Source organism: Symphalangus syndactylus, chromosome 23, assembly GCF_028878055.3.
Source record: "Symphalangus syndactylus isolate Jambi chromosome 23, NHGRI_mSymSyn1-v2.1_pri, whole genome shotgun sequence".
In the NCBI taxonomy this organism is placed as follows: Eukaryota; Metazoa; Chordata; class Mammalia; order Primates; family Hylobatidae; genus Symphalangus; species Symphalangus syndactylus.
In genome coordinates this window covers 10,659,472-10,686,513 of record NC_072445.2, presented here as the reverse complement: position 1 = coordinate 10,686,513, position 27,042 = coordinate 10,659,472, and the positions used below count along the sequence as shown (strand labels likewise).

Here is a 27,042-nt window from a genome sequence, read left to right as displayed (position 1 = left end):
GGCTCACGCCTGTAATCCCAGCACCTTGGGAGGCCGAGGCAGGCGGATCACTTGAGGTCAGGAGTTCAAGGCCAGCTTGGCCAACATGGTGAAACCCTGGCTCTACTAAAAATACAAAAAGTAGCTGGGCATGGTGGCACACGCCTGTAGTCCCAGCTACTCAGGCAGAATTGCTTGAACCCAGGAGGCGAAGGTGGCAGTAAGCCGAGATCGAGCCACTGCACTCCAGCCTGGGCAACAAAGAGACTCCATCTCAAAAAAAAGAAAAAAAAAACATTAAATAAAAAATAAACTTCTATATCTCAAGACTTATAACTTTCTTTTTTAATATTCGAATATTTCCTTCTCCAAATGACCAATATAAATTTCACATCTCCACCCCACCCCCTCCCCGACCCCCAACTGCTGCTGCCCAGCTCCAGGCAGCATTAGGCAACAACTTCAACATTCCCCTTAGCTCGACATTTTGGGGCTTTGTGAGCAAATAAAAAAGCAGTAAACAACGCTAACTGAGCCAGGGAAAGGTGACTCAGGCCTGTAATCCCAGCACTTTGGGAGGCTGAGGGAGAAGGATCGCTTGAGGAGTTCCAGACCAGACTGAGAAACATAACCACGTCTCTTAAAGTTTTTTTTTTTAATTAGCTGGGCACGGTGGTGTGACTGTAGTCGTAGCTACTTGGGAGACTGAGGTGGGAGGAATGCTTGAGCCCAAGAGACCAAGGCTGCAGAAAGCTATGTCACCACTGGTCTCAAAAAAAAAAAAAAAAAAAAAAAAAAACAAGAACGCTAACTTGCCCCAGATGAAATCTGAATCAAGTATATACTGAAACAAAGGTGCCCAACTACAAATGAACAAGGCTTTCAAAAGAGGACTCCTTCAACCTGTAGACTACTTTTCTGGAAGGTTTAATTTTGCCCTGGAAATAGTATCCATCTCAGGACCTTCCAAATGATTAGGGAGAAGCAAAGTATCAATGTTTTGATATTTCCACTTGCTCAAGACATGTACTAACTTACAGTGAGGAACTACATGGCCATATTCTACATCTTTCATAGTAGAACAACTATACAATGCCTTACATCAGAAATGAGGAAGACTAAAGATTAAAACAGCAATGTTTTACACACATATTTCATGTGTTAGTTTAGGAATCATTTTGGGTACCTTCATCAAATCCAGACGGAGAAATCAGGATACTAAATGAGAATCTAAATACTGTATTTGTAAGTACAGTCCAACACGGGGAAAGTTCCATGAACAAAACTAATCAATTATACTAGGCTTACCAAAACAAACTTTTTTTTTTTGGAGATGAAGTTCAGCTTTCACTCAGGCTGAAGTGGCTAGATTTCGGCTCACGGCAACCTCCACCCTACCAGGTTTAAGCACTTCTGCCTCAGCCTCCCAAGTGGCTGGGATTATGCCTGCCACCACACCCGGCTAATTTTTGTATTGTTAGTAGAGACGGGGTTTCATCATGTTGACCAAGCTGGTCTCTAACTCCTGACCACAAGTGATCTACCTGCCTCAACCTCCCAAAGTAATGGGATCACAGGCATGAGCCATCATACCCAGCCAAAACAAATTTCAATGATCTTGTCTCAGAACCTTAAGGGGTCTACAGCTGAATTATCTTCAGGTACCTGATGAATCCCCCTAATAAAACAGGATGAAAAAAATTAGAGTGGACATAAAATCAAATTCAACACTACTGGATTATTTAGAGAAAAATGTACTTCCAACCCAGTTTTTTCTTCAGTAACTTTAATTAGAAATCTTTCTCGAAAAGATGGAAAACCAGAAGGCAACAATCTGGCAGTACAAAAATATACAACTAGAAGAGATTACCACCAACTAGATATGACAACTAAATCTCATTCAGAACTCTGAAAAAAAAAGTATACTTGGACAAAATACTAAACTAGTGGTTCTCACATCACCAAGGGTATTTATCATGTAGAACTCCTCAAAATTACACAGGGTTAGGTCACCCTGAAAAACTAAGTCAGTGAGCCAGGAATCTGGCTGTATCTATTCTGAAATACCTCTTCAACAAAATTTCTAATTAAGCAGCACTGTACTAAAATGAATGTAGTAATAACCTGGATTTTCCATCCACATATGGGTTTGTGTGAGAGCCACTGACTGCAGTCTAATAGGGTGGGAGTGTCATGGACATTGACAGATCACATGTTTGTAAGGATCTCTAAGATACTCAAATGGTAGATACAGGGTACCTGTGCTTGGTAAAACTACAACTTTCCTACTTTCTGCTTAAGACATGGAGGTCAGAAGCAACCCACAATCAACTGTGAACCAGAGATCAAGCTAAATATTCCTTTTTAATAGAAATGTGAATCTTGAAATGTTGGGCAGACTGGTCTCCAACTCCTGGCTTCAAGAGATCCTCCCACCTGCCCTAGCCTCCCAAAGTGCTAGGGATTACAAGCATGAGCCACCACATCCAGCCAGTATCTTTGAAAACAACTATAATCCTTAATGTTTCTTTACATTGTCATCAAGTATTAGTAATAGTGACTTCTAGTGAACACCTTAATCCTTAAACCACAGGTCTAAGTTCAGTTTTGTGATTCCTTTCATTTTTACACTCAACCCAGAATACGGACAAGACTGGTTAGTGTGACCTGTTATTTTGGGAATTACAACAACTTTAAAACTTCCTAATAGCCACAATCTAAATGTGCAATTCAAAGCTTTAATAATTTCCATGTTCTAAACTTTCTAAGGGTACTGAGGTTGTGCTAAGGCTCCTGGTTAAAGTAACTGCAAACTAGGACTGTAAGTCACCTAAGTCAGGATAACTCCCTGGTGAAGTCACTTTTATTTCAGGTTCTGTATTATTTCTCTTGGCCATATTATACCCATAACTGTCCTTTTTACAGAAACCCTTCCAAATTAACAGCCTGCAAGGAAGTCATATAGTACCCAAAAATGCCCGTATAAGTTGTCCATTTATAAGGGCAATGTCATTGACATACTGCATGGCTTCCCTAACTTCTTAGCTATCTTGGCTTGTTCCAAACAGGAACAGGTTTTAGGCTATGTGGGAATACTGAAAGACAAAATGCCCAATGCCAGAGCTCTCAGTAAATAAACAGGCAGTCTGAAAAGTGTCTTTCTTGAACATGCTTAACTTTAAGGCTGAACCTTCCTGACACCAATTCTCCCGAGATTTGTGTAAAAGGTGGAAATAATTAAATAATTTGTTTAGGAACTGTATCTTAATATATCCATTTAGCTTGAACTCTTAATGCAATGACTTTTCATATTTAAGACAGTCAATACAGCATAATCCAAAACTATCTTGAGAGAGCATATTTAAGGAAACTAAGCCACAAGACTGTTGCATTATGATTTAATCTAATTGCACAAAAATCTGAAATTACAACTCCTCCCATTTTCTAAGAGGAAGATTATGCATGCCTCCATATTCAATTCTGCACTGTTACATTTGAACCATATTGTGAACTTTACATCATGATGGATCAGCTTAGAATTCCCATGCAACACCTCAAATTATAAAATGGAAGCAATTTTTAGACCTGTGGAAAGTTTTCATGCTAAAGATAAAAGCCATTTGTTAATGGGCAACTTACTTTGTGTTTAAGTACCAGGTTGCTGCTATACTTTAAAATGTTAGTCACTAAATATCATGGACCCTGAACTGGCTTCTACGCCTAAAAAAAAAAAAAAAAAATGGGTTAACTATCACTTACGTGACATCTATACTCCCTTCACTTCAGAAGACTAATCCATAGTGGCTCTCAGCTGTTTCTTCTAAGAATCGTGTAACCAACTGCTTCCCATGGGATAAGAACAATGGTAACAGTGGGTTCAACTGACTATTACACAATTATGCTAATATTTTATTAATTCAAAAGCACTTTACAAGAAAATATAAGTATGGCTTCCAATAGGAATGTTATACCTGGACTTGGTACCAAGCTCACAGATGTGAGTTTGCAAGGAAAAACAGGCTTTCAAGTTAAACAACAATTTGTAACCAAAACTTTAATCCCAAGGATTCTCACAAAACATATTACAAATGACAGCATGAAAAAAAATCTTGCACAGTAACTCAAAGTTCGGCTCTACAATGTACCCTTAAACTGGCAGAACATTTTTGAAACCTCAAATTTGCACATAAAGAATGTCACGAACAGCCATGTATTCATATACAGCAATCAAATAAGCAACTTATGACCTAAAGCAAAGGTAAACTTTCTTGAAACTTAACATTCTATACCAACTAGGCAACCTCTGCCCAGGATGGAAGTGAGCTGGATTTTTCAAAAACCTCTAATTTAATAGTGCAGCGTTTCATTTTACCTGATGGCTTGTGTTTCATAGCAGTTCTTAAAGACTGCTTGTTCAACTATAGCTGCAGCCTATATCCCAGCTATGGAAAAAAAGTAAATCTTAGTTCAATTTTTGCCAGTTGTTTCTGTATTAAAAAAAAAAAAAACACACTTCTGCTGAGCAGATTTAGAGGTTTATTATCAGTCTGTGCATAACTAAAGTTCAAAGCAAATTCAATTTTGCTTAAGGGAACATTGTAAAGTAACAGTTCTTGGTATTACATGCCTCGTATGATCCATTTCAAACCATAGAGAATTACACCTTTGTGTCACTGTTTCAAGAAACGAACAGATTTGAACAGCCAAAACATCTTAAAAATGCACCAAGCTTGTGAAGTCTCAAACAAAACTTGAATTTTCTGTACATACTCCTGTCAAATGAAGTAATTTCCTGTACACCACTTCTCTTGCAAACTGTCTTCTACTTCCTTTCATTTGACCTAGATCGACTAAAAAAAAAAACAAAAAAAAAAAACAGAAAACATTACATCTGTAACTTGGTGACAGTGACATATCAAAATAGAATTTTAAGGTAAAAAATTTATGGCTTAGAAGACAGGCCTTAGCACACTATGTATGCAAAGTCTGAAATACAAGTTATCAAAGACCTTACCTACGAGACCTAGAGAAGGATCGGGACGGCTTGTGATTTCTCTCCCGAGACAGCGATCTCTCTCTTCTCCTATCTCTAGAAAGGGACCTAAATGAGAGAAAAAACATTAGGACCAATGAGGTATGATAAAATCATACGTAAATATTTTCTTGATCTGGCACGGTGGCTCACGCCAATAATTCCAGTATTTTGGGAGGCAGAGGCAGGAGGCTCACTTGAAGCCAAGAGTTTGAGAACAGATTGGACAACAAAGTGAGATCCCATCTCCACAAAAAATAAATCAGCCAGGTGTGGTAGTGCATGCCTGTAGTCCAAGCTACTCAGGAGGCTGAAGAGGGAGGATCACTCCAAGGCCAGGAGTTAAAGGCTACAATGAGCTATAATCACACCACTGCACTCCAGTCTGGGTGACAGATCCTCTTTTTTAAAAAAATTAAATACTTTCTAAAAAGCCTTTGAAAACTCAAAGCTGACTCATCCTTACAACTTGATTCACTATTAAAGCCAAGGTTTATTCCCATTAACTAAGCCATCTGGAAAAGTTTAGGAATAGCAGAAACACTGCCATTTCTAAGAATGTAGCCAAAAAAGGTAGTCATTTACCTGCTCCGGCTGCGAGAGAAGCTTCTCCTTCTTGGAGATCTAAAAGCAGAAACAGGAAAATTAGGCTCATCATCAATTAGTATTTATGGCGTGAGGCATTTCCCAACTTTTCAATCTCACTGTTGGGCCCAGTGAATGTGCCGAAGAACTGGCACCCATCGTCCAAAAAAAAAAAAAAAAAAAAAAAAAAAAAAAAAAAAAAAAAAAGAAAAGAAAAAAAAGGCACAGAAGGATTAAGAAACAAAAAGCTCAAGTGAAAAGCAGGTATTCCAACCATCGATTCACTTTAACAAAGAATGCTTCACAGCAGATCTGTCCAATGCAAAACTTCATGTCAAACTAACTTCACTACCCAAACACCACACCAAAATATAGTCCCACAAGTAGTTCCAAAAACAGTACCATAAACCAGTATTTGGAACCCATGCAAACCTGTAAGTCCATGACAAGACTTAGGTACCAGGTGGATAGTGTAATTTTGTGAAAACGCGGTAGGTGTAAATATTGATGCCATTAAGTGCTACATTAGAACTGCATTTGTGATCGTCACATTTAAGAGTGTGTTTAGGCTTACCAAAATTACCTTAGCTTGGCCCACACTTCAACCCCAAAATTTTAAATTTTGAAACTGTTAGTAAAACCATTTAAAGGTGATAGGATTCAACAAATTTTTGCCAGAAAAGCTAATCTGTTAGAGATATTAAAATTTTTAGTTTGGCATCTCGCACATGCAAATAAGTTTCACTTGAAGGCCTAGTTATATTACGAGTTCCCTATCACCCTTAAAAGTTTTTCAAGCAATATATATGTACGTTACCATTCAATTATGCACAGCCAGCCTTTGATCCAGAAAAAAGAATTACTTTAAGCCGCTTACTCCTTATTTTAACCAGCAGTAAACTGTATAAGCAGGAAAAACTTACTAGTTTTGGGTTTCAACAAGCTAGAAATGGTGAGGTGAGGCTGCCGGACTGACGGCCAGGAAGAATTTGCTGAAAAGGTTTTGCCAGATGTTGCGTTGGATTTAGTTGGTTGGCGAAGGGGGTGTTGTGGATTTTTCCTGCTTTTTTGTTAGCCGAAGGCTGCTGCTGTAGTTGTTGTGAAGACATTTGGTAAATAAACAGCTGAGCTGATTGGCCAGGAATGTGTGGGCGGTCGAGGTGGCTGCTGCCGATTTGGTTAAGGTTGGAGAGAAGGCTGAGAGAAAACAGCATGCTCGGGAACCAAAGGGCGGTGCAACCTGACGACTGGCCAGCCTGGGTCATGTGAAACGACACCAGCCAAGCTGAATGGGGCGCGCTGGTCACATGACGCTGAAAGGGCTAGTTGACTGGCTAATGCAGATTCAGAGGGTGGTGAGAAGAGACATGATGGTGACTCTGTAACGGGGTTCATTTTTATTAATAGATGGACCAAAAAGCACAAAAAAAATGAAAAACAAGCCATCAGTACAACCATCTATTAGCTAACAAATACTCTTTTATTATGATGGGCAACAGTGTGTTGTTTTTTTTCAAAATAGCAAAAGGGGCAAGATTTTGAACTCCTGTCTCCTAGAAGGACTCCACTCACCTGTAAGAGGTAAATTTAGTCCTATAGAAACTATTTTGGAGGTCTGAGGAGATGTGGAGTTAGCACCCAGACAATACTGCCTGGTCCAAGAATGATGCCATTTTCAATTACAAAAAAACTGAATTTTCTCCTATTTGGGATTGAAGAACAGATGACTGGGATTACTTCTTTTTTAGCCCCCTTTATTGGTCAGTGACTTAAGTTAGTTTCAAAATGATTTCTACTTTACCAGTTGTAACATTAAAACAGCTGCCTGTTTGATAAATATTACAATTGTGCTAGTAGTAGAAAACACAAATTTGTGAAGAGCTAGAGTTGAATGTAATGTTTGTCATTATGGAGCCAAGAAATGGAAAAAGGCCTAAACTGAAGTATAAGGGAAGATTTGGAAAGATGCAACTAGAAAGATGAACTAGAAGACAGATCCGAGATAGAAGTTACTGACTACCAACATGAACAGTGACCTAAAGACAAAAGCCAACACTCAGCACAACTCACATACCCCAAATGACACCCAGCAACTGTTTCACAGAAACCTCCGATTCTTCCAAAGTTTAAAACCCACCAACAAACTTTAAGAGAAATACTTGCTCCTACTAGCTACTCCATTACACCAATACCTCTAAACAAGCTTTCTCTCAAGTACCTGCGACGAGGTGGAGGACTCCTCCTACGATAATCATCTCGAGGGCGACGACCCCAAGAGGGAGGTGGGCCACGATTTCTACTTCTTTTTTCACCATTCGACAGTTCCACTCTTACACGGCAGCCACATAGTGTTCTGAGGGGGCAAAGATATTAAACTTAAAACAAGCCTGACTTTCTGACATGTATTAAAGCCAAAAGTACTCTCAGTTGGCTATTCTGCAAAGAACACACCTGAGTGTCTATGGAATTTAACATCAAATTTCTAGCTCCCTTATTTTTACTAATATAAAATGAGCTTTGGCCGGGCACGGTGGTACACGCCTGTAATCCCAACACTCTGTGAGGCCAAAGCAGACAGATCACAAGGTCAAGAGTTCGACACCATCCTGGCCAATGTGGTGAAACCCTGGCTCTACTAAAAATACAAAAAATAGCCAGGTGTGGTGGTACACGCCTGTAATCCCAGCTACTCAGGAGGCTGAGGCAGGAGAATCACTTGAACCCAGTAGGCAGAGGTTACAACGAGCCAAGATCACACCACTGCACTCCAGCCTGGGGGACAGAGCGAGACTCTGTCTTGAAAAATAAAATAAGCTTGTTTCCCAGTTTCAAGTTAAAATTTCAATTAATTTCAAATTAAACAGTATTTTCTAAAGTACCAATTCACAAGGAAGTCAACTTCTATTTTATCACCTAATTGTTAGAGCCAGTCTGATTATTGAGCTCAATGTTAATTTGTTAACAGTTGCAATTTAAGTGTGAAGATCCATTTATCCTTGAAAAACAAGTTCTCCTGTATCTTCATTATGATTTCTTCCCTTGAGGTCCCAGCACTTATTTCAGTTATTTACTAGGCTGTATTTATTGGTCTCCCCCTGCCCCACTCCAAGTAAAAAATAGATTCAAGACAAGACAAAACGATTTTGGCCATTTTACAGCACCCTCTCCCCTCAATAGTCAGCGCAGAAGAAATTATAGCTGTGGCCAGGTGAGGTGGCTCATGCCCGTAATCCCAGCACTTACGCTGAGGCAGGAGGATGGCTTGAGCCCAGGAGCTTGAGGCCAGCCTGGGAAACACAGACCGCCATCTGTATTATTTTTTAAATAATAAATATACATCTTTTTAAAAAAGAAATTATAGCTCAGAGTAGTAAAAAAAAAGACCATTAATCCCCACCCTTAATACAACCAGTCATTAAATTAGATAAGCTATCCTATTTGGAGAGTGACTGGGAAGGGGTGGGCCCTGGAAAACTTTACTACAACCTGCTTGAATTGACCAATCTTTCATGCAGCTTTACAGTGAACACTCAGACCCTTTTTCCCATTATATTTCCAAATATGAGGAAAGGGGAGTGGGGGCACGGAGGTCAACACTCAGGCCTTACTTAGCCAGCTAACAGGATACTATTAACACAAAGGGAAATAGTAACTGATTCACTTTCTGGAATAAGTATTTCAAACACATAAAAGTAAAGGTACAACCAACCCATGTAACCATTTTGTAAACAATTTTTTAAACAAGTATCAGTTCATAACTACTTTTAAAAATATTTGATCCTGGCTAGGCACAGTGGCTCACACCTGTAATTCCAGCACTTTGGGAGGCCGAGGCGTGCAGATCACCTGAGGTCGGGAGTTCGAGACCAGCCTGGCCAACATGGTGAAACCCCATCTCTGCTAGAAATACAAAAATCAGCCCCGCATGATGGCGCACGCCTGTAGTCCCAGTTACTCAGGAGGCTGAGGCAGGAGAATCGCTTGAACCCCGGAGGCTGAGGTTGCGGGGAGCCGAGATTGTACCACTGCACTCCAGCCTAGTGACAGTGAAAGACTCGTTTCCAAAAAAAAAAAGAGCCAATTGTATCTTTAGATACAATTGGCCAATGATTGGGAAAGCCATCTAATAGCCACATATCCTGTAGATTTTAAATATGAAAAACACAAGCAACACATTTATATCAGTGTAATCATTAAATCACCTTCCATCTAGCTCTCGGACTGCATCAGCTGCATCTCGGGGATCTTCAAATTCAACAAAAGCAAAGCCGGGTGGGTTTCTAGCAACCCACACACTTCGGAGTGGTCCATAGTAGCCAAAAGCCCGTTCCAATTCGGTCTTGTTGCCATTGTTTCCAAGATTGCCTACATAAACCTTACAGTCCAATGGACAGGAATCACGATGCATTTCTGTAATGAAAAATACCAAAAACATTCATCCATCTAAACATCTACAGTTAAAACCACAGATCCTTAGAAAGAATTCCATTCGAAAGAACAAAAGAGTTTAAGGTAGCACGTAAAGAGAAAAAAAATTCCAAAATGCTAGAAACCAAACAAGAAATGTTACTGCTAAGCACCCATTCCCCCATAATCTTTACTCGTAACCCTCAGGAAGCCAGCAATTAGTGAAGAAAAAACAGCTTCCTCGGAACGTTGAGAACTGGGCCGTGAGTTAAGAGCCTTAACCTGTTATTTCATTTAATCCCCAAAATAAAGCATTTCTAGAAAAATAGAGAAGAGTTCTGTTGGGGACTCAAAACCAAATAAAACAATGATGAAGAAAGCTAATCCTTAAGGTTATACTGCCAGGCAAGTAATTCAAAGTGCCTACATAAGCCAAAACTTACCAGCTTTAATAAAAATAAGGCCAACGATTTTCACTTTTAAAAAAATGCCCATGGACCAGGCGCGGTGGCTCACGCCTGCAATCCCACCACTTTTGGAAGGCCGAGGCGGGCGAATCACGAGGTCAGGAGTTCGAAACCAGCCTCGCCAATGTGGTGAAACTCCGTCTCAACTAAAAATACAAAAATTAGCTGGACATGGTGGCGCACACCTGTAGTCCCAGCTACTCGGGAGGCTGAGGCAGAACAATCGCTTGAACCCGCGAGGCGGAGGTGGCAGTGAGCCGAGATCGCGCCACTGCACTCCAGCCTCGGCGACAGAGCGAGATTCCACTGCCAAAAAAATATAAACAAATAAATAAACGCCTATTTTGGTCATTTGAAACTATAGGAACAAGGCTACTATCACGTCATTAGATAGACCAAAGTCTTACGCAGTAAATTTATCAAGCAACGAGACCAACTTTCCAGTTTTTTAAAAAATGTAAGCTCATAGCAGCACTTATTCACAGTAACCGAAAGGTGTTAACCCAAACGTCCGTCAACAGAAACGGATAAGCAAAATGTGGTATAGACATGAGTATTATTCAGAATGATGTACTGACAAATGCTCCAACGTTGGAAAATCTTGAAAACATTACGCTAAATTAAAGAAGCCAGACATAAAAGTACACATGATTCCATAAATACTAAATATCTAAAATAGCTAAGTTCAGAAAGACAGGAAGATTAGTGGTTGCTAGGGACTAGACGAAGGGGGACAGGGAAACTGGGAGTAAGTGCTCAATGGGTAGTAGTCTCCTGGTGGGGGGAGGCGACGGAAATGTTTTGGAACTACGTGTAAGTGATGATTACACAACATTGAATATACTAAATACCACTTTAAGATAATTTCACTTTAATAAAAAATTACAAAGAGATATTTGCTACTAAAAAATTTACTGCACTTTGGGGACTTATTATTTTGTTTTTCCTTGGCGGACTTATATTTGATAAAGCTTTATTACTAAGTCACCTCGGAGATGAATCTGATAAACTTGTAGACCAGTTTCAATTACGTAAAAACCATCTACTCAATAATTCAGCTGAAGTGCTTTCCATAAACACCACGTTCTTCTTACTCTGGGCTTGTCTAATTAAAACATCCAGTCCAGACACATCCTATTTGCCGTGACCACACCCTGTGCCCAGGAGTTAGTTCTAAGACGAAACCACTGGTGAAAATTTTTAAAAACACTACTGGCACCTGTCTTAAGCCTACATTTTAACAGGAAGCGGCTGAAAGAACGAATCTTAAGTTCAAGAAAGATCGTTCGGTCTTAGAAAAAGGTGATTAGATTCAGGCTGCAAAATCTGAAACATGAAAGTAAAGGTGATTACGGGGGCCATTTAATATGAACTGAAAGGTTCGGTCTTGGTTAGTGACTTTACAAAAACACTGAGAAGCTTCCCAATTAAATGAGAGGCCAAAAAAAAAAAGGCGCCATAAAAATAAAAAGGCCGTGACCTGGAATACAACTCGGCTCTCGGCTCCCCTTTGTGGTTCCCAACTCCCGGGTAACCCCCTATCCTGGCCCATGCCCCAATGAGAAATATAAACACCTCCACCCCAAGACTGGGAAACCGTCTGGTGGGCCGGGAGCCCCCGCCACCGCCCCGCGCTGAACGTCACAAAATGGCGGCGGCGCCTCTTTGTCTCAATCTGGCGCCGCCATTGGGCCTGACTCCTCCTTGGTACGGTTAAATTCCACTTCCACCTCACTCCCTCTTTCGCTGGTCTCTTACCGAGATCTAGGGTTAAAAAATGCGGCGGCTCAAATCCACACGCTCCGATGAGTCTTCCCGCTTTCCTCCGGCCCGACACCAACCAAAGCTCTCGCTCACCCGGCGTCCACGAAATGGCGGACCACCGCCTTCTCCTCGCCTTTATTTATACGCCATACTAGAATCACGTGATTGGACGGGCTCCCCCAATGAGAAGCAGAAGAGGCCCTGACGTAGTGGCTACAAACGCAGCAAAAGCCGCGGTTGCTGGGAGCGCGCCCTGGCGGTTGGGCCGGGTGGGTGGAGACGTGCGTCGGCGCGCGCTGGTTGTAACAGGCCTGGTGCTCTCCCGAGCGTGCGTCTCGGTCTGTCGACCTCCAAGTTACCCACAGACACGTCTTCCTCACCTCCAAATAAGCTGGGGCTTCATAAACAGCACCGTCGGCGTCACGCTCAAACACAAATAGGAGAGTTGGCCCCTAACAAGATTAAGAGATGAATTAATTAAGTGTTTCACCCTTGTGAGCGGTTAGGCTGGAACTAGGAGCATCGCGTTTACAAACAGGTCACGGAGCTGTTTGTGACCCAGCTGGCACCAGACTGTGGCCGCCTAGATTCCACACTGAAGGAAAAGCCTGGTTTGGAAAGTTTGCCCAACTCTGGCTGGTTTCGCGCCTCTCACGCAAACTTGCAGGACTTGGCGCCGACAGCAAAGGAGACCGGTCAGGTGACCTGGAAACTATCACCTTTAGCAAACACCGGGAAAGGGAAGTTTCTGAAGAAGATTGAATGTAAATTCTGGGCCCCCAAGCGAATGCCAGGCGGGGTATCTCGAGCCTTTCTTCTAGCAGCCCTTGCACTGCCTGGCATGTGTTTTGTCCAGGCCACTTCCCTTAGGAAGACAGAGCCGCAAGAATAATTAGCTTTAAGAGGAGACAGACTGATTGGGTTAGAAAAATCACCAAGGGCCGGGTGCGGTGGCTCACGCCTGTAATCCCAGCACTTTGGGAGGACGAGGCAGGCGGATCACTTGCGGTCAGGAGTTCAAGACCAGCCTGGCCAACATGGTGAAATTCCGTCTCTACTAAAAATACAAATATTGGCCGGGCGTGGTGGCAGGCGCCTGTAATCCCAGCTACTTGGGAGGCTGAGAGCAGGAGAATCGCTTGAACCCAGGAGGCGGAGGTTGCCGTGAGCTGAGATCCTACCACTGCACTCCAGCCTGGGCCACAGAGCGAGACTCCGTGTCAAAAAAAAAAGGAAGAAAATAAAAATCACCAAGATCTCCTGAACAGTTCAGCTAGTCTCCTGCCCCCAAATATACCCCCACCCTAACCCCCTTTCAGTCTAGTCTGACATATTGCTAAATTTACTTGTTATATCTGCTCTAAAAAAAAAAAAAAATGAGAAAAAGGCTGGGTGCGGTGGTTCACGCCTGTAATCCCAGCACTTTGGGAGGCCACGGAGGGCAGACCACCTGAGGTCAGGAGTTCAAGACGAGCCTGGCCAATATGGTGAAACCACATCTCTACTAAGAACACAAAAATTAGTCCGGCGTGGTGGCACGCACCTGTAATCCCAGCTACTCAGGAGGCTGAGAGAGGAGAATTGCTTGAACCCGAGAGGCAGAGGTTGCAGTGAGTTGAGGTCATGCCATTGCACTCCAGCCTGGGCGACAGAGCGAGACTCCGTCTCAAAAAAAAAAAAAGAGAGAGAAAAAGGACCTGTTTTTATTTATTCCCTCTTAGCTGAAAGATATGCCAATTATTATGTTTTACACTGGTTTTTTTTTTTGGTTTGTTTGTTTTTGTTTTTTTTTTGAGATGGAGTCTCGCTCTGTTGCCCAGGCTGGAGTGCAATGGCGCGACCTCGGCTCACTGCAAACTCCGCCTCCCGGGTTCAAGCGATTCTCCTCCCTCAGCTTCCTGAGTAGCTGGGATTACAGGCATCTGCCACCACACCCAGCTAATTTTTGTATTTTTAGTAGAGGCGAGGTTTCACCATGCTGGTCAGGCTGGTCTTGAACTCACCACCTCAGGTGATCTGCCCACCTCGGCCTCCCAAAGTGCTAGGATTACAGGCGTGAGCCACAGCACCTGGCCAGCCAGTTAGTATGTTTTAACTTTCCCAGGTATTTTTCTTTTGAAGCCTTACCTCTTATTGTGGTTCTAAAAGGTTTATTTGGGCGGCCGGGCAAGGTGGCTCACGCCTGTAATCCCAGCACTTTGGGAGGCTGAGGCGGGCAGATCACGAGGTCAGAAGATCGAGACCATCCTGGCTAACACAATGAAACCCCGTCTCTACTAAAAATACAAAAAATTAGCCGGGTGTGGTGGTGGGTGCCTGTAGTCCCAGCTACTCGGGAGGCTGAGGCAGGAGAATGGCGTGAACCCCCGGGGGGTGGAGCCTGCAGTGAGCCGAGATAGCGCCACTGCACCCCAGCCTGGGCGACAGCGAGACTCTGTCTCAAAAAATAAATAAATAAATAAATAAATAAATAATAAAAGGTTTATCTGCAGTGGGGGAAAAAAATACAGATTTATTACATCTCAGCCTAGTTTCCTCACCTGTAAAAGGGGGGAAGGGGATCCTAGCAAACCTTTTCTTATTTCTCTCTCGTCAAGATTTTTTTTTTCTGGCTCACTTATATTTGCCTTGATTTGTTCCCCTCCTCTATGTAAGCTTTTCTCCTCTTTTTCATTTTCTTTCCTTCTATCAAATCAAAGGCTCTGGAGTCAGGCAGTCCTGGATTTGGCCCCAGCCCCCACTGCTAGTTACTGGCTGAAGCGTCCTGAGAAGAACGTTTAACCTCTCTGTTTCCTCTGTATAAAATAACTCCAGGCTTGCAGCGTTACAGCTGTTAGGTTTTGTCACTTTGGCCAATTGTGGTCACACCTGCATCCCCAGGGCTTGGAAACGATACAGCAGTCAAGCAATACATATTTGTTTATTTTAGTTATTTATTTATTTTTGAGACTCTGGGTCTGGCTCTATCACCCAGGCTGGAGTACAGTGGTTCGATCTCACCTCACGTCAACGTCCACCTCCCGGGCTCAAGCAATTCTCCTGCCTCAGCCTCCCCAACAACAAGGACCACAGGCGTGAGCACAAATGCCCAGCTAATTTTCGTATTTTTTGTAGAGACAGGCTTTCACCATGTTGCCCAGGCTGGTCTAGAACTCCTGAGCTCAAAGCCTTCCACCCTCCTCTGCCTCCCAAAGTGCTGGGATTACAGCCATGAGCCACGGCACCTGGCCTTTTTTTTTTTCTTCTTTTTCTTTTTCTTTTTTTTTTTTTTTTTTTTGAGACAGGATCTTGCTCTCTTACCCAGGCAGGAGGGCAGAGGAGTAAACTTCGCTCACCACAACCTGGACCTCGTGGGCTGGACCTCATGGGTTAAAATTAGCCACCATGCCTGGCTAATTTTTTGATTTTTTTTGTACAGGAGTCTCACTTTGTTGCCCAGATTGGTCTTGAACTCCTGGCCTCAAACGATTCTACCGCCCTGGGAGAGTTGTTTGAGACCAATCCAACTCCTGAGATTGGTGTTAAACTCCTGGCCTCAAACAAGTCTCTGGAAGTGCTGGGATTTCAGGCGTGAGCCACTGTGCTGGGCTATTAAATTATTTAATTAAGAGAAATGATGTATGTAAATCGTCTGGCACAATCACTGCTTTTAAAAATGCTGGCCGGCTGGGTGCAGTGGCTCACGCCTGTAATCGCAGCATTTTGGGAGGCCTAGGCTGGTGGACCACTTTAGACCAAGAGTTTGAGACCAGCCCAGGCAACATGGGGAGAACCTGTGTCTCTACTAAAAATACAAAAAATTAGCCGTGGTGATGGGAACCTGTAGTCCAGCTACTCAGAAAGCTGAGGTGGGAGAATCGCCTGAACCTGAGAAGTTGAGGCTGCAATGAGCCAAGATCGTGCCACTGCACTCCAGTGCATTCCAGTGTAATCGAATGAGACCTTGTCTTATAAATAAATAAATAAATGCTGACCTTTTAAAAATTTTCTTTTCTCATCTCATTTTCCCATTCTTTCTCACCACTTTTCCTGTTGTTTGTTTGTTTGTTTGTTTTTGTGTGTGGTGCCTGTCAAGTCTAGTCAAGTGTGTTGTCTTTCAGTGGAACTCTCTTAATCCCTCCACCTTTAGTAACGAAAACATTCTGAACCTCCCCTGGCCACCCGCAACTTTCATCTTCTAGCGACTTCAGACAAATGAATTATCCACTTGCTTTAGAGGTGTTTTTTGTTGTTGTTTTTGTCTCACTCTATCACCCAGGCTGGAAGGCAGTGGCACGATCTCCATCTCGGCTCGCTGCAGCCTCCACCTCCCGGGTTCAAGCGATTCTCCTACCTCAACCTCCCGAGTAGCTGGGACTATAGGCATGCGCCACCACGCCAGGCTGATTTTTGTATTTTTAGTAGAGATGGGGTTTCATCATGTTGGCCAGGCTAGTCTCAAACTCCTGGCTTCAAGTGATCTGCCCACCTTGGCCTCCCAAAGTACTGGGATTACAGATGGGAGCCACCACACCTAGGCCTGTGGAGTATTTTAATATTCCTTTAAACTTATACAACCACTACTCTTGCCTGGACCCTCAACTACCTGAAGCTTCAAGGAGACATATCAGAGTTTTTGGTACAGACACAGAATGGGAATCATATGTTGTAGGAATATCTCTTGATTTTCTTTGGGAAACCACCCTTCTCACAGTAGTACATATTATTGATTTGAATGTGGTTGGGTCCTACACCCCTCTTTTTCAGGGGTAGGGAGGTAACCATTCTGGATTAATTAAATCATTCCAAGTTCTTAGTCCTTCTCTTGCGCCTCCCCCACCATTAGGAATGAGGATGAGTAATCCAGTCAGACCAGTCAGCTGCTGATCCAGCACTGTTCATAGGCCAACCAGAGAGAGGTGTGCCATTTCCCGTGATTAGCACAGTCCTGAGCCGGGGCAGCCAGCCTGTTTCCAGGAGGGAAGAAGCAGCCTGAGGTAGACCCAACACAGTGGGAAGGAGAACTGCAAGGTGGGAAATAAGGAACCATGGAGAGTCTTGTTTAAGAAGCCTTGAACCCAGCTCCACTTTCTGAATTCCCAGTTATTTTTTTCTTTTTTCTTTCTTTCTTTTTTTTTTTTTTGAGATGGAGTCTTGCTCCGTTGCACAGGCTGGAGTGCAGCAGCGAGGTCTCGGCTCATTACAACCTCCGCCTCCCAGGTTCAAGCAATTCTTGTGCCTCAGCCTCCCGAGTAGCTGGGATTACAGGCATGCACCACCACACCCAGCTAATGTTTGTATTTTTAGTAGAGACGGGGTTTCACCGTGTTGGCCAGGCTGGTCTCGAACTCCTGACCTCAGGTGATCTGCCTGCCTCAGCCTCCCAAGGAGCTGGGATTACAGGTGTGAGCCACAAAGCCCAGCCTGAATTCCCAGTTATTTGAACATACAGTCAGCTCTCTGTATCCTCAGTTTCCTGCAACCAACTGCAGATCAAAAATATTTTTTAAAAGAATAAAAAATAATACGACAATATCAATACAGCATAACAACCATTTACTTATATGGTGTTAGGTATAATTAATGTAGAATTGATTTAAATTATAGGGGAGGATGTGCATAGGTTATATGCAAATACTACATTTTATATAAGGGACTTGAGCATCCTTGGATTTTGGTATCCTCAGGGGTCCTGGAACCAGAACCCCCACCACAAAGAGATCACCATACAAGTTCCTACACTTTCCTCAAAGTAGCTTAAGCTACTTTGAGTTAGGTTTTTTCCTGTCACTAACCATCAGAAAGATTCTAAATACAAATATTCTTTTTTATTTTATTTTACAGAGGTGGGGGTCCTGCTATGTTGGCCAGGCTGGTCTCGAACTCCTGGGCTCAAGTGATCCTCCTGCCTCTGCCTCCCAAAGTGGCCACCACACCAGACCAAGATTCCATGTACAAAAATTATTCTGACACAGACTTCTCACTATCTCAAGTTGAGAGCATGGTACTAAGTTACTTTTCAATTCTAAAATTCACCTGTTACCAATTCACTATGTCTAAGTTTTTTGTTGTTTGTTTGTTTGTTTGTTTGTTTTTGAGATGGAGTCTCACTCTGTCGCCCAGGCTGGGAGTTCAGTGTGTGATCTTTGCTCACTGCAACCTCTGGCTCCTGGGTTCAAGCAATTCTTCTGCCTCAGCCTCCCAAGTAGCTGGGATTACAGGCATTTGCCACAACACCCAACTAATTTTTTTATTTTTAGTAGAGACAGGGTTTCGCCATCATGGCCAGGCTGGTCTGGAATTCCTGACCTCAAGTGATCCGCCCGCCTCGGACTCCCAAAGTACTGGGATTACAAGTGTGAGCCACTGCTCCTGGCCTCACATATATTTTTTTAAACTTAAAATTAAAAAAAAATTTTAATTTAAAATTAAAAACAAAAAATGCTGGGCACAGTGGTTCGTGCCTGTAATCCCAGCACTTTGAAAGGCTGAAGCGAGAGGACCACTTCAGGCCAGGAGTTTGAGACTGGCCTGGACAACATAGCAAGACACCTCCCACTCCCCGTACAAAAAAATACAAAAATTAGCTGGGCATGGTGTTGTGCGCCTATAGTCCCAGCTACTCAGGAGGCTGAGTTGGGAGGATCACTTGAGCCTGTGAGGCAGAGGTTGCAGTGAGCTGAGATTGCACCACTTCACTCCAGCCTGGGGCACACAGTGAGACTCTGTCTCAAAAAAAATATTTTCAAAAAAGAAAGAAATTAAAGAAATTACTGATGGCCAGGCGCTGAGAGTTTTGTGTAAGTTTTAATATTTTTGTTGTTGTTGTTTTGTTTGTTTGTTTGAGACAGATTCTTGCTCTGTCACCAAGCTGGAGTTCAGTGGCGAAATCTTGGCTCACTCCAACCTCCACCTCCCAGTTTCAAGCGATTCTCCTGCCTCAGCCTCTCGAGTAACTGGGATGACAGGCGCGTTCCACCACACCCAGCTAATTTTCGTATTTTTAGTAGAGACGGGGTTTCACCATGTTGGCCAGGATAGTCTCGATCTCTTGACCTCGTGATCTGCCTGCCTCGGCCTCCCAAAGTGCTGGGATTATAAACGTGAGCCACCGCGCCCAGCCTGGTTTAAGGTTTTATGTTTCAGGGGGCCAAGATGGGAGAATCGCTTAAGGCCAGGGGTTCTGAGACCAGCAGTTTTATTATTGTCTCTACAAAAATTAAAAAAAAATAGCAAAGTGGTGCTGCGTGCCTGTAGTTCTAGCTACTCAGGAGGCTGAGACGGCAAGGATCTCTTGAGTACAGGAGTTCGAGGCTGCAGTGGGCTACGATTGTTTCACTGCACTCCAACTTGGGCAACAGAGCAAGACCCTGTCTCTAAAAACAAAAACAACAACAAAAAAAACAAATTTGGCTGTAATCCAAGCACTGTGGGAGGCTGAGGCAGGCAGATCACCTGAGGTCGGGAGTTTGAGACCAGCCTGGCCAACATGATGAAATCTCGTCTCTACTAAAAATACGAAAATTAGCGAGGAATAATGGTGCGTGCCTGTAATCCCAGCTACTTGGGAGACTAAGGCAGGAGAATCGCTTGAACCCAGGAAGCAGAGGTTGCAATGAGCCAAGAACACACCACTGCACTCCAGCCTGTGCAACAGAGTGAGACTCCGTCTCAAAACAAATAGATAAATAAATAATAAAAGATTTAATTTTTAAATATTGTGATTGACTTCAAGTATCCATGAAGGAAAATCTTAAACAGTATGAACCTTCACAGGCTGGGCGCGGTGGCTCACGCCTGTAATCCCAGCACTTTGGGAGGCCGAAGCAGGCGGATCACCTGAGGTCAGGAGTTCGAGACCAGCCTGGCCAACGTGGTGAAACTCCATCTCTACTAAAAAATACAAAAATTGGCTGGGTGCGATGGCTCACCCTTGTAATCCCAGTACTTTGAGAGGCCGAGGTGGGAGGATCACAAGGTCAGGAGATCGAGACCATCCTGGCTAACACTGTGAAACCCCATCTCTACTCAAAATACAAAAAATTAGCTGGGTGTGGTTGCACTCGCCTGAAGTCTCAGCTACTAGGGAGGCTGAGGCAGGAGAATCGCTTGAACCCAGGAGGCAGAGGTTGCAGTGAGCCGAGATCACGCCACTGCACTCCAGCCTGGGCGACAGGGCGAGACTCTGTCTCAAAAAAAAAAAAACCCAAAGATTAGCTGGGCATGGTGGCTCATGCCGGTAATCACAGCTACTCTGGAGGCTGAGGCAGGAGAATCTCTTGAACCCAGGAGGCAGAGGTTGCAGTGAGCCAAGGTTGTGCCACTGCACTCCAGCCTGGGCCACAGAGTGAGACTCTGTCTCAAAAAAAATTTAAAAATTTTAAAAAAAGAGCATGAACCATCACAATAGTTCATTAACTACATGGTTCAGTCAAGATCCTGGCAGGAACCAGATGGCACACTTAAAGGGTTAACCACATAGGGAGTTATGTACAGGGGTGTGGGCAGAGTTAAGGAAACCCACAGGGGAAAGAGCGATCCCAAAGGCAGCTCGCAGGCCCAATGGGGCAAGGAAGGGAGCAGGGTTACCAAAAGCAGCCAGCTGCTGTTGCTATGGGAGATGAGCTACTATAGCTTTAGACAGAGGAACTGTGGCAGTCCAGTTTTGGGGGTGTGGGGCTAGAACCACTCTCTCCATTGTCCCATCTTTTAATGGTGACATCTTTTGCTCAAAACCAACTGGAAGCCTGAGGGCAAGAGAGCTGGGTGATACAAGTCTAGAGGTTGGTTGGCCAGGGCACAGAGCAGGGCAGAGAAGCTGAGAGAACTGATCTAGGCTTGTGCTGTCCAATATGGTAGCCACAGGTACCTGTGGCAAGTTTAGTCCCAATTGAGACGTGCTGTAAATGAAAAATACATGCTGGATTTCAAAGACTTTATATGAAAAAATAATACATTATTTCATTTGATTTCAAGTTCAAATAGTTTTGATGTGCTGAGTTAAAACACTAGATTAAGGGCTGAGTATAGTGGCTGACACCTGTAATCCCAGCACTTTGGGAGACCGAGGCAGGCAGATCGCTTGAGCTCAGGAGTTTGAGACCAGCCTGGACAACATGGTGAAACCCCGTCTCTATCAAAATTACAAAAATTAGCTAGGCATGGTGGCAAACACCTGTAGTCCCAGCTACTAGGGAGGTTGAGGTGAGAGGATCACTTGAACTCGGGAGGCAGAGATTGCGGTGAGCCGAGATCATGCCACTGCACTCCAGCCTCGACAACAGAGCGATGCCCTGTCTCAAAAATAAATAAATAAATAAATAAACTATATTAAAATTAATTTTGGCCGGGCACAGCGGCTCACACCTGTAATCCCAGCACTCTGGGAGGCCGAGGCGGGCGGATCACGAGGTCGGGAGATCGAGACCATCCTGGCTAACACGGTGAAACCCCGTCTCTACTAAAAATACAAAAAAATTAGCCGAGCGTAGTGGCAGGCGTCTGTAGTCCCAGCTACTCCGGGAGGCTGAGGCAGGAGAATGGCGTGAACCCGGGAGGCGGAGCTTGCAGTGAGTGGAGATCACGCCACTACACTCCAGCCTGGGCGACAGAGCGAGACTCCGTCTCAAAAAAAAAAAAAAAAAAAAATTAGTAAATGAAAGTTCTCATTCACAGCCTTCCCCAGAGACTTTGCCAGAATCCTCTAAGCCTTGGTTTTAGAACAGAGACTGACGCAAGGACCCATAGTGATTGCACCTTTGCTCCCTGTTTCTTTCTGTTCTATCCAAACACATCTTTATAGCATCTGATTGCTTGTCACATTTTTTTTTTTTTTTTTTTTTTTTTTTTTGAGATGGAGTCTTGTTCTGTCGCCCAGGCTGGAGTGCAGTGGTGCAATCTGAGCTCACTGCAAACTCTGTCTTCCGGGTTCATGCCATTCTTCTGCCTCAGCCTCCCGAGTAGCTGGGACTACAGGCGCCTGCCACCTCGCCCGGCTAATATTTTTTATTTTTATTTTAGTAGAGACGGAGGTTTCACCGTGTTAGCCAGGATGGTCTCGATCTCCTGACCTCATGATCCGCCCGCCTCGGCCTCCCAAAGTGCTGGGATTACAGGCATGAGACACCGCACCTGGCTGGTTGTCACGTTTTAACATTTAAATTACAAATTTACCCAGATCTTTATTCTGTAGCCGGAAACCTATAACTTGCTTTACAAAGTGTTCTTGTTGATATTTGTTTTTGTTTTAACATTTTAAGAATGGGGTCAGCAAACGAGGGCTGGTCATTTCAGATTATAGTTTATGATTCTATTCAAGTTATACTTCCTGTCATTTACCATGTTGTGTCCTGGGAAAGTTTAGTCGCCTCAAAGTATGTTATAGAATCAAAATATTAGAAAACATTGAATCAGCAAAGAGGATTTACATATGTAAGGAAACTGGCAAGGCTAGGGGCCATTGAGTGGGTTTGTTTGTTTGTTTGTTTTGAGGAGAAGGATCTCACTCTGTCGCCCAGTCTGGAGTGCACTGGTGCAATTTCAGCTTACTGCAACCTCTGCCTCCTGGGCTCAAGCCATCTTCCTGCCTTAGCCTCCTAAGTAGCTGTGAATACAGGCTCGCACCACCACATCCAGTTAATTTTTGGGGTGTGTGTGTGTGTTTTATTTTTTGTAGAGACGGGGTTTCGTCATGTTGCCCAGGCTGGTCTTGAACTCCTGAGCTCAGCGATCCACCTGCCTTGGCCTCCGAAAGTGCTGGGATTACAGGCGTGAGCCACCACTCCCAGCCTTGAGTAGGTTTTAAGAAGATTCAGAGCTCTTCTTTTTTTTTCTTTTGAGACAGAGTTTTGCTCTTGTTGCCCAGGCTGGAATGCAATGGCATGATCTCGGCTCACTGCAACCTCCACCTCTTGGGTTCAAGTGATTCTCCTGCCTCAGCTTCCCAAGTAGCTGGGATTACAGGCACCCGCCACCATGCCCAACTAATTTTTTGTAGTTTTAGTAGAGATGGGGTTTCACCATGTTGGCCAGGCTGGTCTTGAACTCCTGACCTCAGGTGATCCACCTGCCTCAGCCTCCCAAAGTGCCAGAATTATAGTCATGAGCCACTGCACCTAGCAGTTCAGAGCTCTTCTTACCATTGCCCCTCAAAGGTTGCAGAACAATGCAGGCATGATCCACTTTCCAAATATACAAGTATTTATATGTGTATAGGTATGTCTGTATGTATATACATATAGACACAGAAAAAAGTACGGAAGTTTAACACCTAGCTCTAGATAATAAGACAGTTGAGGAATTTTTTTTTTCCTGTTTTCTGCTTGGTTTAATTTTTGTTTTTCTTTTTTCTTTTTTTCCTTTTTGGAGACAGGATCTTGCTCTGTCACCCAGGCTGGAATGCAGTGGCATAATCACGGCTCACTGCAGCCTCGACCTCCTGGGCTCTTCCAATCCTCCCACCTCAGCCTTCGGAGTAGCTGAGACTACAGGCATGCACCACCACACCCAGCTAATTTTTTCACTTTCTGTAAAGACGAGGTCTCACTATATTGCCCAAGGTGGTCTTGAACTCATGGGTTCAAGCAATCCTCCAACCTCAGCCTTTCTTTTTATTTTTTTGAGGTGGAGTCTTGCTTCTTCACCCAGGCTGGAGTGCAGTGGCACAATCTTGGCTCACCGCAACCTCCGCCTCCTGGGTTCAAGCAATTCTCCTGCCTAAGCCTCCCCAGTAGCTGCGATTAGGCACCACCACCATGCCCAGCTAATTTTTGTACTTTTAGTAGAGACGGGGTTTCACCATGTTGGCCAGGCTGGTCTCGAACTCCTGACCTCAAGTGATCTGCCCGCCTTGGCCTCCCAAAGTGCTGGTATTACAGGCTTGAGCCACCAGCCTTTCAAAGTGCTGGGATTACAGGCGTGAGCCACCACATCCAGCCTAATTTTCTATAATTACATTTTGGTGCAAAATTAATAAAAGTTCTTTCTACTGAAGTAGAGAGCCAAAACACCTAAAAGAATGGCTTGACTTTACAACTTTCATTTTAAATTGGTCCACAGTTAGTTTCCAACTATTGTCAGTTAATTATCTTATTTCTCCCAGTCTGGGAATGTCTCACAAACACCGAAGTGTAGGAGTTTTCTGGGCACATTTGGGTAATTCTACTTTCCTGATGTGCTGCCCCCCTCAACACATTTCTCCACATGCAGCCACACCCCACCCCACCCGCCACACACATGCACACACACTAATTTTCACCCTGTCATTTTTCCTGGAGTGTACCTGACCTATAAAATGTAATTGTAGCTGGGCGCGGTGGCTCACGCTTGTAATCCCAGCACTTTGGGAGGCCGAGGCGGGCGGATCACGAGGTCAGGAGATCGAGACCACGATGAAACCCCGTCTCTACTAAAAAAAAAAAATACAAAAAATTAGCCGGGCGTGGTGGCAGGCGCCTGTAGTCCCAGCTCCTCGGAGAGGCTGAGGCAGAAGAATGGCGTGAACCCGGGAGGTGGAGCTTGCAGTGAGCGGAGATTGCGCCACTGCACTCCAGCCTGGATGACAGAGCGAGACTCTGTCTCAAAAATAAATAAATAAATAAAATGTAATTGTAGTACTTGAAACAAATGAAAACTAGGACACAGAGAAGTTAACTAATTTGCCCAAGGTCTCACAGTTTATAAAGGATGAAGGTCGGGGCCGGGCTCAGTGGCTCACACCTGTAATCCCAGCACTTTGGGAGGCCGAGTCAGGCAGATCACCTGAGGTCAGGAGTTGGAGACCAGCCTGAGAAACATGGAGAAACCCCGTCTCTACTAAAAATACAAAAGTAGCCAGGCGTGGTGGCACATGCCTGTAATCCCAACTACTTGGGAGGCTGAGGCAGGAGAATCGCTTGAACTTGGGGGGCGGAGGTTGCGGTGAGCCAAGATCGTGCCATTGCACTCCAGCCTGGGCAACAAGAGCGAAACTCCGTCTCAAAAAAAAAAAAGGACGAAGGTGGGATTCAAATCCCAGGTGAGACGGTGAGACTCTGGAGCGTGGTGTCCACTTGAGGAGCAGAAAGCAGCTATGATTGGGCCACGTGCGGTGGTTCACACCTGTAATCCTAGCACTTTGGGAGGCCAAGGTGGGTGGATTGCTTGACCTCAGGAGTTTGAGAACAGCCTGGCTAACGTGGCAAAACCCTCTCTCTACCAAAAATATATATATATGTGTGTATATATATATATAGTGTGTATATATATATGTGTGTATATATATGTGTATATATATGTGTATATATGTATATATATGTGTACATATATATGTGTGTATATATATGTGTGTATATATGTGTGTATATATATGTGTGTGTGTATATATATGTGTGTACATATATGTGTATGTGTGTGTATATATATATATATATATATATATATAACTAGGCGTGGTGGTGCGTGCCTGTGATCCCAGCTACTCCAGAGGCTAACGCAGGAGAATCGCTTGAGCCCAGCTATAAGGGAGGCTGCAGTGAGCTGAGATTGCACCACTGCACTCCAGCCTGGGCAACAGAGGGACTCTGTCTCAGAAAAAAAAAAAAAAAGAGAGAGAGAGAAAAAGAAAGCAACAATGCTTGGAAATTGCCTGCGTTTGGTGTCTCTGGGGGGTGTGTGTTTGCTTTTTCAGCCCCCCCTTTCCTCCAGAGAGCCCTAAGGAACACCATGTTACATGGACAGACGGCCTTCCTCGCATGCTGGGCCCCCTGAGGCAGCACAGTTCCTGAGCTCCAAGACTCTTCCCCGTTTTGATTTCAGCCCCACCCTCCCTTCCCACTCAGTGGCGCCTGGACTTCAATGCCTGCCTCATGTGTGTTACCTTATTTGGTTCTCAGACCTACAGAGAGGTCTGGCAAAGGATCCAGGCTAGAATAAAAGGATTGCTTGTGCAGCTGGAAGATGAGAAACCTTTGTTTCGGTGACCCTAGCTTGCACTCTGGAACTCACAAATACAGGGAAGTAAGTTTAGCCTCAAAAGCAGCGACAAGAAGCAACTGAAGAGGGCAGAGTGGAGATGTCAAGATGTCACAATCTTTAGTGTGTGCTTAATTCTGTGTTTTGAAAGATATTTGTCTATTTAGCTCCAGTATGGCTTTCTTTTTTTCCTGAGTTTCTAGAGTTATACACTAATCTACTTTGTGGCCAAGAAAACTCAGGCCCAGCAAGTGATAGCTGTCATAATTTAGCATAAGCTTGTATGTAGCATTTACCACTTTTTTTTCTTTTCTTCTTCTTTTTTTTTTTTTTTGAGATGGAGTCTCACTCTGTCACCCAGGCTGGAGTGCAGTGGCATAGTCTCAGATCACTGCACCCTCCACTTCCCAGGCTTAAGCGATTCTACTGCCTCAGCCTCCCAAGTAGCTGAGTTTACAGGCGCCTGCCACCATGCCTGGCTAATTTTTGTATTTTTAGTAGAGCTGAGGTTTCACCATGTTAGCCAGGCTTGTCTCCAACTCCTGACCTCAAGTGATACACCCACATCAGACTCCCAAAGTGCTGGGATTACAGGTATGAGCCACTGTGCCTGGCCCATTTACTACATTTTTTTTTTTTCTTGTGACGGAGTCTCACTCTGTTACCCAGGCTGGAGTGCAGTAGTGCAATCTCGGCTCACTGCAACATCCGCCTCCTGGGTTCAAGAGATTCTCCTGCCTCAGCCTCCTTAGTAGCTGGGATTACAGGTGTGCAACACCTGGCCCAGCTAATTTTTTGTATTTTAAGTGGAGACGGGGTCTCACCATGTTGGCCAGGCTGGTCTCGAACTCCTGACCTCAGGTGATCCGCCCACCTTGG

At 44.1% G+C, this 27,042-nt stretch overlaps 2 protein-coding genes across 3 annotated transcripts in view; one reads left to right on the top strand and one right to left on the bottom strand.

The window, feature by feature from the left end:
- Positions 1-3,865: 3,865 nt before the first annotated feature.
- Positions 3,866-12,590, bottom strand: SRSF3 (serine and arginine rich splicing factor 3). The gene is made up of 6 exons (XM_055264353.2): positions 12,229-12,590; positions 9,799-10,006; positions 7,815-7,949; positions 5,597-5,635; positions 4,994-5,080; positions 3,866-4,829 (listed from the first exon to the last, which is right to left on the bottom strand). Exons 2-6 carry the CDS (start codon positions 10,002-10,004, stop codon positions 4,802-4,804), a joined length of 495 nt encoding a protein of 164 aa, XP_055120328.1. The 5' UTR covers positions 10,005-10,006; positions 12,229-12,590; the 3' UTR covers positions 3,866-4,801.
- A 58-nt stretch (positions 12,591-12,648) lies between these two features.
- STK38 (serine/threonine kinase 38) overlaps positions 12,649-27,042 on the top strand; it is a 94,914-nt gene continuing 80,520 nt past the window's right edge. For both annotated transcript variants that reach the window (XM_055264345.2, XM_055264344.2), the window contains exon 1: positions 12,649-12,998. The gene's annotated coding sequence lies outside the window, so the exon portion shown is untranslated. The remainder of the gene's footprint in view (positions 12,999-27,042) is intronic.

Coding starts and splice junctions, on each gene's coding strand:
- SRSF3 (XM_055264353.2), bottom strand. CDS start 10,004: ATGCATCGTGATTCCTGTCCATTGGACTGTAAGGTTTATGTAGGCAAT. Junction 5,636..7,814: donor AGTCCTCCACCTCGTCGCAG/GTACTTGAGAGA, acceptor TTCTGCTTTTAG/ATCTCCAAGAAGGAGAAGCT. Junction 4,830..4,993: donor TCCTTCTCTAGGTCTCGTAG/GTAAGGTCTTTG, acceptor TTTTTTTTTTAG/TCGATCTAGGTCAAATGAAA.